The sequence below is a fragment of the Vicia villosa genome, unplaced genomic scaffold (assembly GCF_029867415.1).
Source record: "Vicia villosa cultivar HV-30 ecotype Madison, WI unplaced genomic scaffold, Vvil1.0 ctg.004672F_1_1, whole genome shotgun sequence".
NCBI lineage: Eukaryota > Viridiplantae > Streptophyta > Magnoliopsida > Fabales > Fabaceae > Vicia > Vicia villosa.
In genome coordinates, this window is record NW_026706488.1 from 24,484 (window position 1) to 39,883 (window position 15,400).

The 15,400-nt window shown below is 32.0% G+C and overlaps 1 protein-coding gene across 1 annotated transcript; it reads right to left on the bottom strand.

Moving 5' to 3' along the window:
• Nucleotides 1–10,272: 10,272 nt before the first annotated feature.
• LOC131642219 (putative disease resistance protein At3g14460) lies at nt 10,273–14,142 on the bottom strand. The gene has a single exon (XM_058912489.1). The coding sequence runs from the start codon at nt 14,010–14,012 to the stop codon at nt 10,302–10,304; it is 3,711 nt and encodes a 1,236-aa protein (XP_058768472.1). The 5' UTR covers nt 14,013–14,142; the 3' UTR covers nt 10,273–10,301.
• Between the last annotated feature and the right edge of the window lie 1,258 nt (nt 14,143–15,400).

Below are 15,400 nucleotides of genomic sequence, written 5' to 3' on the forward strand. Positions count from 1 at the left end.
TTGATACAAAAGGGGTTTAGCTATCCATGAAAATGGTAGCTTGCTCAAGAAGTAAAGGATGAAGATCAACAAGCATCAAAGGCGATTAATCGACGATCAAAGCTTCCAATCTTCAATTCTTAGTTTGCTACAGTGATTAGGGTTTTTGAGCTCTTAAGAATGTAAATCCTCTTCCAAAAATCAGAATTACTCTTTATATAGTAAAACCATTTTCTGTCCAGGGCGCGTCGCGCCCTCCAGCGCGCTTCGCGCCATTACACTAAAGAAATTTAAACCGCCCATGCGCGTGACGCGCGCAACTCTCTGCTTTGAAGCTCCAAAATATCTTGCCCAGGGCGCGACGCGCCCACATCTCCGCGCGACGCGCGCTAACTTCTGCCAGGCACTCTCTTGCAAAGCTCAAAACAAGCTCCAAACTTCCCCAAAATTGGCTAAAACCTACAAAATCATAACTAAAACACATATTAACATAAAATGAAAGCTTAATATTATAAACTATAAATAATTATCTAAAACTTCAGGGAATTGTACGAATATTCGATAAAAACGGTCGAAAGGTGCCATTAATTAAACTAAATATAAACACAATTTGGCACCTAACAAGTATTTCCTTCTAAATTGGATTTTTATGTTCAATGTTGATTTAGCTTATGGGCACACCTTTAAAAATACTTTGGTGTTTTAACCCTAAAGGTACTGCACTTTTTCAAGGTTTTTCTCCTAAGAAGATTATGATGCATTTGATTCATAAAATAAACGAATTGGAGAAACAAAAATACTTGTTCCATGTTTTATAACTTTTATTTGAGGACTGTATTAGATGGGAATTTCGACGACATGGAAATGCTGAGTTAAAATGATGATTGTTGAAAGAAGAGTTAGTTCGAAAAAAATTGAGTTTATTTCGTGAAGATTTCGACTAACTGACTCATGGGTAGTCTAATTTTGCCAAGTATTCGCAAACAGTCTTATTTTTGTGAATAGATGAAACTTAAGACATTTGAAGCTTCAAAGAGAAATACTTTGAGAGTCACGTTGGTTGATTTTGGCGCTTCGAAAGGAAGGAGTTTTTGAAATTCAAAGTTTAGTATTATCCAAAAGGACGCGTGGGAGTTTGGGGATCCGAAGGACATGCAAATAGCAAATGTGGTATTTTGTTAGGAAAATACCGTTATGGTCGAGTAAGTATAAATTAAAATCTTAGGGTTATGATTTAGTATGCTCAAATCCCGTACAAATACTCAATATCACTCGAAGTACCAACGTTTATCGAGAAAAGAGTTTCTGAGAATCTACGTATGATTCACCAAGTTTTATCCAATTGTCAATTTGTCTTTACAAAAGTTCTTTTAATTCCTTTTACATTTAAGTTCAAGTCTCTTTATTTTCCTGTATTTACTTTGCATAGTATCACAGTTACTTACAAAATAACCATAACATTCGAGAATATTAACATTCGAATAACATAGATCACCAAACTAAACTCATCGTCCTAGAATCAATCTATTCGTTCATGTGAGTAATCAAAATCTTTGTTTTGGAAGACTAACGCTTGTTTACAAAATTACAGGATAAACAGATAGTTTGTGGAGAATACAAAAATGAAGATGAAGAATAAACCAACGTTGTATAATTGACTGCTAATTCACATTTAACCATTAAAGTTGTATAATTTATTGGCAATATTAGAAACTCTCTCCTTTTAACACTCTCTAAAAAACCCACTTTCTTAAAGTGTTAAAAGAGTGTATTTCTAGCAATTCCTCTTATTTGAATTGTGTTTTCCTACAAGTGTTGTTATTCAACATGCGTCAAATGTATCTATACAGTACTTCTATTGTAATGATATATGGATCAACTCATTTGAGTCGGATTACATTTTTCTTCAAGAAATGTGTGGTTTGTTTTACTTTGTTCTTAACTTCTTAAGATAATGTTGAAAATTATTAATAATTATTAATCACCATGGGTGTGTTCCAAAATGACAAGAAAAATATGCATGTGAAGTTTGAATTTTGAATTTGAAAATAGGCAACACTTCGTGAAACACTTCGTGAAGTGTTGTAGTAGGCAGTTTGTATCTTGAATTCTTAAATAGGAAACCCTTTGTGAAGTGTTGCAGAATACGAAACATAACAATTGTTGATACTGTTGTCGTAGGTGAAACAGACCAACATTTAAAAAGTGTTGTTAGGCGAAACAGTGCAACACTTAGCAAAAATGTTGCTGAAAGTGTGTGTTTCATCAAGGGTTGCAACCTTATGAAACAACACCTATTTGGCCTATAAATTAAGCATTCTAGATTCAGAAAATACATTTGAAAATCAAATACTCCTCACCATTAATTTCAAACACTCTTTGCTATATTCGAGTTTTTGTCGGTCTTACACAAACTCGATAAAAGACTGGATTATCTTAGGTATTCCTGCATTTCAACTCTAATACATATTTGAAAGTGCTTGAAATACTTATAAGGAAAGTGACTTTGTTCCTGATTCTAGCATCGATCGATTTTTGTTTCAAATTAATTTTCTAACAATCTTATAATTAAGTATTACACATAATGACTACGGAGATTTTTGTATCAAGAACGAAGAACAATAATCGTCATCATTAATTTAAATACGTTTTTATTATTTTCCATATAATATCAATGTTATGATTATGATAATAATTATTTGGCATAAATAGTATTTTGAATTATTTAATATTATACGGTTGTTTTGTATGGATGATAATACAATTATTCGAAAAATGCCATACTGACATTATAGTATAATATACAATTGTCTTATATCAAAGAATGACCTATTTAAAAATATATTGAATCTTATATGTGAAGTTGTACACAAAATTGATGTTACAAATATGGCAAGAATTTCCTTTTCTTTTTGGATAGGAAACTCAGTTTTATAAATTAATATGTTATCAATATTTATTACGCCATAATAACAACGAATCATATAGTAATTATGGGTGTGTAGAAGAAGTAATGTAATACATAATGTATGAGGATTCATGGTTATTTGGTTTAATTAAATGTGAAAAAAATTGCAGATTATTATTATGGATATCTTAAATCCAATGGCTATATAATGATGGGTTCAATTAAAGTGCAAGATTATTACCACGTGTATCAGACTTATATGTTTTGTTACTATTATAATTATTTTGGATTCAATTAAAGTTTACAATTTGAAATTATATAAATCAATTGTGGTAAATGATACTACATCAATATAGGCTATGTTTGGTAAGACATGTTTTCGAGCTTATGTCTTATGCCTTATAAGCTCGTATGATAATTTAGACCCGTTTGGTAACAGTCTTTTCATCACAAGCTTATAGCTTATTTTACTAGCTTATAGCTTATAACTTATTTTCCATACGCTATTTTAAATAGCGTTTTAGCTTATGTCTTATAGCTTATTATTTTTTCTTCCTTTTTTATCCTTATTATTTTAATTAATATCCATTTTTAACCCTTATTATTTATTTTAATTTAAAATAAAATAATTATATATTAAATATATTTTATGTCATTTTACATTTATAAGTTAATTGAACCGCTAATTTTACTAAACACTTCAATTAGCTTATAAGCTATCAGTCTCAACCATCCGCTATAAGCTATCAGTCATCAACCATCAGTCATAAGCTATAAGTTATCAGCCAGCTTATTAGTCAATTGTTATTTTTACCAAAAAGACCAATAGAATATTTAATTTTGTTTTGTTGATTTATTTTCTTCATGAATTACTATAGACTTGAAATTATACTTGATTATATGTTTTAAATGATAAGAAATTCGATATTCTCACAAATTAAGAACCTCGTGAGGAAGGGTCTCCACAGATGGTTGAAATACAAACCGAAAGTTCATCACTAATTGTTGAAAAACAATCCGAACTTAGAATAAGCAGAAAGTCTGAAAGACTAAGGACCTAGGATCAAACAAAATCAATTCTTGACTTATTTCTTCAAGTAGAAGGAAATAAAGATAATTTTGTTCGTAAGATTCCTATTATTCTTCAAGTGAAAGATGGTCATATTACTCTTCCTTATGGATAATGCTATCCAAGACGAAATTGATTCAATAATGTCAAACCATACTTGGGAATTTGTCGATCTACCTAAAGGATCCAGACTCAATGGATGCAAATGGATATTTAGAAGGAAGTATCAAAGTGATGGTACACTAAACACCTACAATTGTAGATTAATAGCTAAGAGTTTAGACAAAAGGAAGGTGTTGATTATTTCGACACATATGCACTAGTAGCAAGGACAACGACAATTAGAATATTGTTTGAATTAGTTTCTTTGCATGACCTTATTGTTCATCAAAAGGATGTCAAAACAACATTCTAAAATGGAGATCTCGATGAGGATATTTACATGGAGCAACTAGAAAGTTATGTGCTTCTTGATGATGATTAAAAGATTCACAAATTAAAGGGGAGACACACAACTTATGGGGAGACTTATCAATTTTATCAAAACGCGAATTCAAAGAGTTTGTCATCATCAAAAAGGGGGGGAGATTGTGAATAATACATCTTATATCTAGTTTTGATGAAGACAAATATAATCAAAGAAGAAAGGATCAAAAATGACTTACATATCAATGATGAAGTTGATAAAAAAGGTTGAACATATAATTCAAGTGAAAATTTGAGAAAAATTAACATAACTAAGATACTCATTGCAATTCATACTATATTACTTTAAAGTACTCAAAATTCCATCTCTTCATCTAAAACCTTCTTGCATTATCATACACAATCGACTGAAATCTTTCTTCATCTAATTCGTGTGACAAGTGTTTGTACACAAAGTTGTGTGAAAATATTGTGATATTTATTTGTATCTATGTTGATTACATGTTAATCATTAGCAACAAGATAAATTCAATCTTAGAAACAAAGAGGTTTGTTGCTTCCACATTCAACATGAAAGATATTGAAATAATGGACACTCTTTTGGATCAAAGTAAAGCAAAATAATGGGGGTTAAAAACATAGGCAGACACACTATGTTAAAAAAAACCTCCACGTTCAAGATGAAAAATCTTGGACAAATTGACACTTTTTTAGGGATCAGAGTAAAGTGAAACAGTGGGGGTTATGAACTTAGTCAAACATACTATGTTAAAAAAGCACTAGATAAGTTCAAACACTTATGTTTCAAGGAAGTAAGTATTTCATTTGATCCTAGTGTCAAAATTCAAAAGAATGATGGAAGAGTCGTGGTTCAATTGAAATATGCAAGTGCAAATTGGTTGTCCAATATTTTGATGCAATGTAATAGACCCGACATAGCATTTACAATTAGTAAATGAGTAGATTTATTAACAATCCAAATGGTGAGCATTGGAAGGTCATCAAAATGATTTTTCTATTATCTTTTAAAAACCAAACTCTTGACCTTCATTATGCTAGGTTTCTTGCCATATTAGAATGATATACCAATGTGAGTTGGATATTGAGTGTTGGAGATCATAAATTTATAATTGAGTGAATATTTACACTAGCTGGAAATGTGATTTCTTGGATGAGCAAGAAACAAACATGTATTAATCTTTCGACCGTGGAATCAGAGTTGGTGGCCCTCGTTTTTGTTAGTCAAGAAGATGAATGGTTGAGGGACCTTTTATTGGAAGTTCCATTGGCAAAAGACAATGTTTCAAAAATGTTGATACATTGTGATATTCAAACAAATTTAGATAGTGCATTCAATAAAGTGTATAATGGAAAGTCTAGGCACCGAGGCATTAGACATTTTTTCATGATAAAATTGATTAAAGATGTAATCACTTCACTCACATATATACGGTTGATCTATAATTTGGATGATCCATTTACTAAACCATTGGCCAGATTTTTACTAAAGACAGCCTCGAGAGATATGGGGTTGAAACTCCTTGAATAAGAGTTCCAACAGCAGCGGCAACCCAATATTAAGTTAACAGAACATTAACCTCAAGATTCAATGGGTAACAACAAGTCGTTGATTTGGATGTTTGTCGGACATTTGGTGATAATGGTGATTATATTAAATTGAGGGTTGAGTTTTTCAAACTCTTAATGAAGTTCAACACCGAGGATAAGTATCTCATGGAAAAGGATACAATGTAAACTTCACCTATGTTAATTTCGAGATGGTGTCGTCTCAAAGTGAGAGTTGGAGTTTCTCTCACGAAAAATTTATGAAATAAGAAAGCATGTGGTCGTAAGTAAGTGCTAGACGAGAAATGTAGATGAAGAATCGTTAAAGAATGTGTGTAAGGTAACGCTGATCTAATCACATAGATTAATAGTTTAAGAGCATTGCTACCTAACATTCTGATTAGACTTTGTGTTGTCCTTTCTAAGATTAAGTTTAAAATTGAAAGATACTTAACTATATTAACATTTTTTGTTTCGCTTTTTTCTGGAATTAATCTTGTCATTAATAGAACAAATGGAGGATTGTTGGAAATTATTAATAATTAATAATAATTAATTACCATGAGTGTTCCAAAACGACAAAAAATTTGTTCATATGAAGTTTGTATTTTGAATTTAAAAATAGGCAACACTTCGTGAAGTGTTGCAGAATGCAAAACCGTACAACTTTTGAAAATTGTTGTTGTAGGAGAAATAGTGCAACATTTGAAAAGTGTTGTTGTAGGCGAAACAATGCAAAACTTAGCAAAAGTGATGTTGAAAGTGTGTGTTTCATCAAGGGTCGCAACCTTATGAAATAACACCAGTTTGTCCTATAAATTGAGTATTTTGGATTCAGAAAAGTACATCAAAAAATCAGATACTCCTCACCATTAATTTCATATACTCTTCGCTACATTCGAGTTTTCGTCGGTCTTGCGCAAACTCCATAAAAGACTGAATTATTATGGTTATTCCTACATTTCAACTCTAAGACATATTTGAGAGTGCTTAAAATACTTATATGAAAAGTGACACCGTTCACGATTCTATCCTCGACTCATTTGTTTCAAATTAATTTTCTAACAGATAAACTCATTGAATTTGTATGGTAACTTCTTTTTAAATCTGCTTTTTTGTTCCCACTCTTAATATTTGTCCTATCATAATGATTTGTTTGTGTCGACACCAGCCTTGGTGATTAACACAGCGGATTCTTTCCAAACCATGATTATATTGCATCTTATATGTTTTGATAACATAGAACAACGTCGATTAACACAGCGGATTCTTTCCCAACGCATGATTATATTGCATCTTATATGTTTTGATAACATAGAACAACGTCTATTAACCTACATTTATGGCCAAACGGAGTAGAGATTCTCCATTTCCTAGGAGATATTGACATCTCCATTACTATGATTTTTTTATTTATAAATGTCTAATTAATATAACAATTTTCAAAATATATATATTTATATCATTAATTTCATCCAAAACACTAGTAATGGATATCTCTTTTATAGAAATTGAGAGGATCTCAATCCGTCTAAACATGCATATCATTAATCTCCTTAATTCAATAGACATGTAACTAAACTAAACTGAATTTGAAACATTCTCGTTTAATATGAAAAGACAAGAATCTATATGCCATCGTGTTTATGTTGTTTAATGTTTAGAGTGAAGACCCACTTTGGTCTCTCACAAAAATTACAAATTCCAAATTAATTCCTCACAAAAAAAAATCAGATTTAATCTCTTATAAAATTTAACTGGGTCATATTAGTTCTCTATTAATACTTTTTTCAAACCGAATTTTTATCGTACTTTTAAACCGTGGCTCAACTACTTGGATTTTTTTTTTTTAAATACTAGATTTATTTTAAAACAATTCAGATTTAAAAACATAAAAAAAAAAAAACTAAAATTGGTTTTTAGAAAAAAATTGAACCCAAGACCTTTAAGACAGATTGCATGTCTTTGCCACTAGGCCAATGAACATTAGTGAATGAAAATGCTTATGATTTGTAGTTATATTAAACCTAGGACCTTTTAACTTACGGTTTTATCTACAAAGTTCAATATTAGATTTATATACAATGATTTGTCATGTTTAACAAGTAACAAAAAACAAATACATCGTTAGTTTTAGTAAAATTGTATATTCTAAATTATTAAGTTAAGTATTCATCATTAAAAAATTTAAGTGAAATTTTTTCTGCATAACTTTCACATCATATTCTAGAAAAGTTTCTAAGCAATCTAACTTATATTCATTTGAATTATTTTTCTGGATTTATTTTCAGTGCTTTAACATTCATAACAGTTACGGAAAAATATGAACAATATTGGTTACATTCATAATCAAGAAAAATTCACTAATATTGGTTAATCTAATTAATTCACCCTCCTCTTAGATTTCATATTTACAGTAAAGTAACTATCATTTAATTTGAAGGGACTTGGGTTTGTGAATTGTTACCCCACGGTTACATGTTTTATATTTTTTTGTTTTAAATTCAGAATTATTTATCATTAGTATAAATCTTGAGAATTATTTGTCATTAATATACATTGGCTTAGTGATAAAGGTGTAGGACATGGCTTAAAGGTCATAGTTTGTCTTTTTGGGTATTTTCAAATATGAATTATTTTAAAATTAAAATCAAAATTAAACATAAAATCAATTAAGTATTTTTAAAAATGAAAAATAAAAAATAAGATCCTTGGTGGTTCAGTAAACCGGTTTGAATAAAATATTAATAAATTGACTAATATGACCCGGTTAAATTTTATAAGGTATTAAATTGAGTCTTTTTTTTTTGGATTAAATGGGGTTCTGCAATTTTTGTGAGAGACCAAAATGAGTCTTCGCTCTAATATTTATAGATACGCTTAAATGCAGTTTTAGTCCTCCTATATTCATCTTGATAACTTTTAGTCTCCATTTAGAAAGAAAACAAATAACTTTATGATCTCTTAGTATCAGATTTCATGTTTTTTTTTGTTCCCTTGACAAAACAGTCTTATTTGTATACGTGGCATTTGAATTTTATGAGGTGATAGTTTTTACTGTTGTCATGTCATTAAAAATATTTAAAATTTAAAAATTTATTATTTTATTTTCTTAAAACTTTCTTTAATAATTAAATGTTTTTAATAAATTTAATTATTTTTATAGAAATATTTAGTTAAAAATCAATTATTACAAATTTTAAAATAAGTATTTGGACATATGGTCCAAATTCTTTAAAAGAGTAGTACATTACCCGATATTACAACAAGTGTGAAAGTTTTATATAAACGCTATTTTTTGGTGTTGAAATTTCGATGGGACTTAAATTGTACATGTACCAACTACAAATCAAACAACTTCTGTAGAGGTGTATTATGGTGACAAAGTTTGTAGGGAGAAGTTAGCTTGTTTAGAAAGATAATTTAGAGTTTTGTTGAAGTGTTAGAGGGTCCGTTTGTTTTGACTTTTTTTAAAAATGATTTTTATAGTGTTATAGAATTTTGTGAAAAAAAATTTTACAAAAAAAATTTTTATAAAAGTTTCAAATGAAAATTTTGTTTATATATTTCATCTATTTTTTGGAAAAAATGTTGGATATCAAAATTTCAAAAAATGACTTAATTTTGAAGCTATGCCAAATAGATTTTCATAAAAATCATTTTTGAAATACAAATTTTTGAAAAAAATAGCGATTTTGATTAAATTTTGGTCTTCAATAATGTATATTTATATTATAGGATGTCAAAATTAGTGTTTCATTTTAGAAAAAACAAATATAAAAAAACATGTAATATTTTAAAAAATTGTTTTAAAAAATCTATTTTAAAAAATACAAAAAAAAAATCTATTTTTTTAAAGCTGAAACAGACATGGTCCGAGTTTAATGAACAGTTAGCTTTGATGTTCTGAGAGGACTATAGCGCGTGATTCTACAAGTCATGATAAAAGGCCCATAGATCAAATGGTTATGTACAGGATTTGTCATGGTTTTGGTGAAGTTTACTTGTGAACTAAAGGAGTATAATTCAAATCCAGACACATTCTTTCCAAGTGAAATAGGTTGCATGAAATGTGAATTCTTCATATTCTCATTAAGGAGATATAGTTGCATTGCATGTTGAAGTAGTTAAAACTATATGAATAATTATGCACAATTATAATAACTCATCTAAGTTAGATCCAAGTTAATGAAATAACCGCATTCTGCATTTTTAGAGTATCAGTATTTGTTGTGTACTATTATACATTTGTATTTCTTGACATCAAACTTTTTTTACAACTAAAACCATCATTCTTATGGAAATCAAAACTAGCTACATCATCACTCCCAATTGCCAAGCATTAGTTCCAATTTATGTTATTATGTCGTCGTCAATTATTATGCTTTGAATGTGACGAATCTTCTCCCAATCTTCACCATTTGGTTTCTGAAAACGGCGTTTGAGCGACGGACAGTTGCCCCAAATCTGTAGAGTAGAAATGGATTTGGGAAGACCCTCATCAGGTAAGCATCGGAGTACGGGGCAGCTAGATATATACAATCTTGTAAGAGAGGAAAGATGGCAGAGACCCGAGTAATTGAGTTTTTTAAGATTTGGACACCAAGTGATGGATAGAGAACTAAGAGAATGCGGAAGCAGCCCTTGCTCAGGAAAAGACTCCATGAAACCTTCTCCGATATACAAAGAAAAGAGAGAGGTGGTAGTTGCCAAAGCGCGTTTCAGTGTTTCCAAAAGCTTGGAACAATTTCGGAGATACAATGATTTCAAGTTTGATGGCAAACTTCCATTAGATAACAGCTCGAGTTGTGGACAATCTAGTACAACTAGAAAAGACATTGATGGAAGGAGACTGTGCATGCATTCAGTCAATGATTTCAAGTTCTCTAATTTATGTAATTGACAGACCAATAACCCGGGTGCATTGAATCCTCCTCTTGGAAATGACACAAATTTAGGACAGTTAGAAATTTGCAACATTTGGAGATTGTGACTGTGAGCACTCTCTTGTGAAATCGTCTCAAGATTAGCACAGTCTCTGAATGTAAGCTCCTTGAGTTTTGGAAACAAATCAAGAGGAAATGTAGTTAGAGAGTCACAACTACTCCAGATGTATAATGTTACAAGGAAGTTGTAGCAACACTGTTTTGGAATGTTCATTTCAGGGCAACGGTTAATCTTCATTCTTTCAAGAGAGACATTGGATATGATAGACTCAACCCTGTGAAGTGATCCATCCATGCAGTATCCATCGATCTTCAGAATTTTCAAAGTAGATGGATGATAATCAAATTGAAGCTCTCCACAATTGTTTAGAAATAATGCATGAATGAATGGAGTCCTAGGAACAGAAGCCACAAGCTGTTCACAATGAGAAATTTCTAGCACCGTTAAACAAGGAAGTTTCTCAGGCAAACACTCCCTTAGATTTGAACAGTTTTTTATAGAAAGCTTTTGAAGATGTGGAAAAGCATTTGTCGCAGTTATGCATTCCCATTTTTCCCATTCCTCCATGTCCTCAAATTCTAAGGTTTCCAAAGATGGAAATGGAACAGTTGAAAAGCTACTCCCATAAAACTCGGTGCCAATAACCACCACGCCAGAGAGCCCAAAAATGCATAGTTTCTTGAGAGATAGTAAAATTCCAAGTGGAGGCAACGAGATACATTTTTCACAGTTACTCAACTTCAAGGATACTAAAGTAGATAGTGAATTATCTCCAAACCAATCTGGAAATCTTGTTCCACCATAGCTCCGGATTGACAACTCCTTCAAGTGTTCTGATGGTTGTAGCTTCTCAAGCACTTCCCTTTCTTGTTGTGAGTTTTCATTCTCTGTATTCCATTCTAAATGTAGGTTCACAAGGTGTACTTTGTTTTTCAAATTTGTTGCTAATGCATCAAAGGGATTGACAATATTCTGCAACTCTGAAATTGATAGTGCTCCTCGAAGATCGAGTTCGCCTAACTGTTGAATATTAGACTCGAACTCACTAGCTTTTCCTACATAGAATGAATTCAGCACTTGAAGATTCTTCAATTTTCCAAAATGCATTGGCATACTCCTCACCTTAGTTCCACTAAAATCAAGAAAACGTAAGTTAGTCAGTTGATGAAAATTCAAAGGCAGCTCCTTCAAAAATCGGCAATTCTTCAACTTTAGTATTCGCAAGTTATAGAGAAAACATATTGAATCAGGTAACTTCTTTATGTTGGTTTCAGAAAGGTCAAGATAACGAAGATGTTTAAGATTTCCTATTGTGTCAGGAACATCAGTCACATTGCAGTATCCCGACAAAGATAACACGCGTAAGACCTTAAACTTGGGAAGCAAGTCATGCACCAAAAGGCCAGACATCCAGAATTCAAAAGGAAAAGGCGATGGTACTGTGTAGTTTCTACTAAATGGTAGAAATGTACGCAAATTTTCAGCTTTACATAAGGCCTCAAACCTTTTAGACGATTCATATCTATTTCTCAAAAACGAAAAATGGCGAGTAACTTTCGATATATTTTGTGATTCTTCAACTTCCAGCCTGAAGCAAAAATCACCAGACACATATGTTGCTAGATCATTGAGAAGGTCATGCATGACAAAACACATTTTGTCTTTGCTTGATTGTTGAAAAAAAGATCTTGACAACAGATCATCGAAGTATTGTTCTCCAACTTCTTCCATACTCTTACCCTGTTGAAGTTGAGGATATGGTAGAAAATCTTCAGCCATCCATAATAAAATCAAATACTCCTTTTCAAACACATAATCTTTCGGGAATAATGAACAATAAGAAAAGCATCTCTTCAAATGAGAAGGAAGATGGTGATAGCTTAGTCTTAAAGCGGGGAGGATATTGCTAACCTCTTCAGGTAAGTCCCATATCTCGCTTGCCAATATCGTTTTCCATTCCACCAAAGACGATTTTGTGTACAAGAGACTTCCAATTGTTTTCAAGGCTAAAGGCAACCCTTTGCATTTTCCAACTATCTTTTTAGCAATCTCTAACATCTCAGGATTCAATTGAGGATTTTCATCTAGGAATGCATGTTTGGAAAACAACTTCCAGCAATGCTCTTCTTCTAATTTCTCTAGTTGATGTATTTTAGCCGATCGCATGGAAGAATAAGCAACTTCCATACTACGCGTAGTGACTAAAATTTTGCTTCCTTGAGCTCCATAATTAAAAGGAGTTTGCAAAGCTTCCCATTGATCACGGTTTTCGTTCCATACATCATCCAAAACAAGAAGAAATCTTTTTCCTGTCAGTTTTTCCTTCAACCTTTCTTGAACCATATTTAACTCTCTACTATCATCGGTCGATCCAACGATACCCTCAAGAATAGATCTTGTTATCTTGAAAACATCAAATTCGTCCGAAATACAGACCCAAGCTTTAACATCAAATTCATCCACCATCTTTGATTCATTGTACAGGTGTTGCGCGAGCAAGGTCTTACCCATCCCACCCATACCAACAATAGAAACCACAGAAAACTGATTTTTATTGTCAGTATGAGATATCAACCAGTGAAATAGAATTTCTCTGTCAAGAACTCTACCATATAAAACAGTCTCACCAAGCAAACAAGTTGTTGGTAGTTTTTTCGACCTCGATCCAACACCATAACCAATACTAGCCACTTTTAAACCAAGTATATCCTTTTTGCTTGCAAGATATTCTAGCCTGTCAAGTACTTGTTGCATCTTGGATTCAATTTCTTTGTCAAATGAATTTGTAGAAGCATAGAAGAAGTTCCACACCTTGGTAGCTTCGCGTTTGCATCGGGAAACTTGAATTTCAATATCATCTAACAAATCTTCTCCTTCAAACACAGCCTCTTTGACAGCAACAAGCCATGCTTTCACGTGTTGATTTCTGATCTGCTTTTGTTCAGCATCGTCAAGCACAGCGTTGATGGATAGTAGCGTGATGTTGAGTTTTTTCAGTAGCTTATCATTGAATCTTGTTCCTTGAAAGTATTCAACAACTTCGGCAGAAGCGAGTCTGTCAAATGCAACCTGAAGGGAAGCTGAAAGAAGAGCACTACCGACGAATTCAACTGCCATGATCAAATATGAAGTTCAATGTTGATGAAAATTAAGTTACAACAGCAATTTTATGAATGATGAGTTTGCATCAATGGTAATGTTGATGATAGCCAGCCAATATGTGTTGAATCTTCCAAACAAGAGTGTAAAGTCGTTAGTCAAAATGGTATGAAAAGTCATGAGTTATTGGGAGTTGGGGAATTTCCAGTTGCATTAAATTCAGCCATTACTTGATGCTACTTTCTAAAGTTTCAGTTATTCTTGCTTAGATTTGATTTTCATTTTCATTTTCATTTTGATTTTGATTTTTATATTAAATAAAAAATTATTTATTTGTGGAATATTGACATAGCTTTCAACCAAACGAAGTTTCCTTTACTTTGGCCTATGGTGTATCTTCTCAAGCAAAGAAGACATGAGCTTATCTTTTCTAAAACTTTTCAACAATCAAGTTAATGAGAGAATAAGAAGTAATGTGTGGGTGAGAACATGGAATAATGAAACGATCTAGATGGGTGAATAGACCCTTTAAAAAATATTTATTGTAAAGTTTGACCGATTCTCCAACATGAATTATCGGAGGTTTTTCAAAAATGTGGATTCAATATGAATAAACAATAAACTTCGCTAAGAATTGAAAACCTAAGCATTCAATATGCTACAAAAAATTAAATGTGTGTGTGTGTGTGTGTGTGTGTGAGAGAGAGAGAGAGAGAGAGAGAGAGAGAGAGAGAGAGAGAGAGAGAGAGAGAGAGAGAGAGAGAGAGAGAGAGAGAGAGAGAGAGAGAGAGAGAGAGAGAGAGAGAGAGAGAGTACACCAGGATATATAGTGGTTCGATGTTCGTTCACGCTTTGCCTACTCCATTCTTCAATGGTTTTCCATTGGAACTTGCTTTGTTCCTATTTATTATGACAAATAATGCAAGAGTTCATACAATCACTAATCCACAATAATGTTGAGAAAAAATATTTTATCTAGATATTGACTTGTATACAGTAATGTCAAACTTTTCTGCGTAATCTTTACTCGATTCACGCTTCTTAAATCTTCCAGTTTCACCAATCTGCTCACAGTCTTTGTTAGTGGTAATCACCTCTTGATCCCACTTATTTCTTTAGCAATGAATTGTATAAAGATTTGAGAAGAAATTCACCTTGAGAAGATGAATCTTGTTTTCGCAAGCCTAACAGGTAATAATTTCATAGTTAAGTGTGCTTGACTTGGAGTAGTATTTGGATGGGTGAACTTCTGGAAAGTTTCTTGGAAAGCGTGTGAGTGAGGACAAAGCATGCTGAAAAGATATGTGTTGGTTTTAGGGTTAGTCGCTAATCCTAAAAGAAGTTTGGGGTGTAGAAAATGGTATCAAAGCAGACCTCTCCCAGTACGGCATGGGTCGGGAACGAAC

What these genes read in the sequence shown, in the direction of transcription:
- LOC131642219 (XM_058912489.1), bottom strand. Translation starts at nt 14,012, where the DNA reads ATGGCAGTTGAATTCGTCGGTAGTGCTCTTCTTTCAGCTTCCCTTCAG.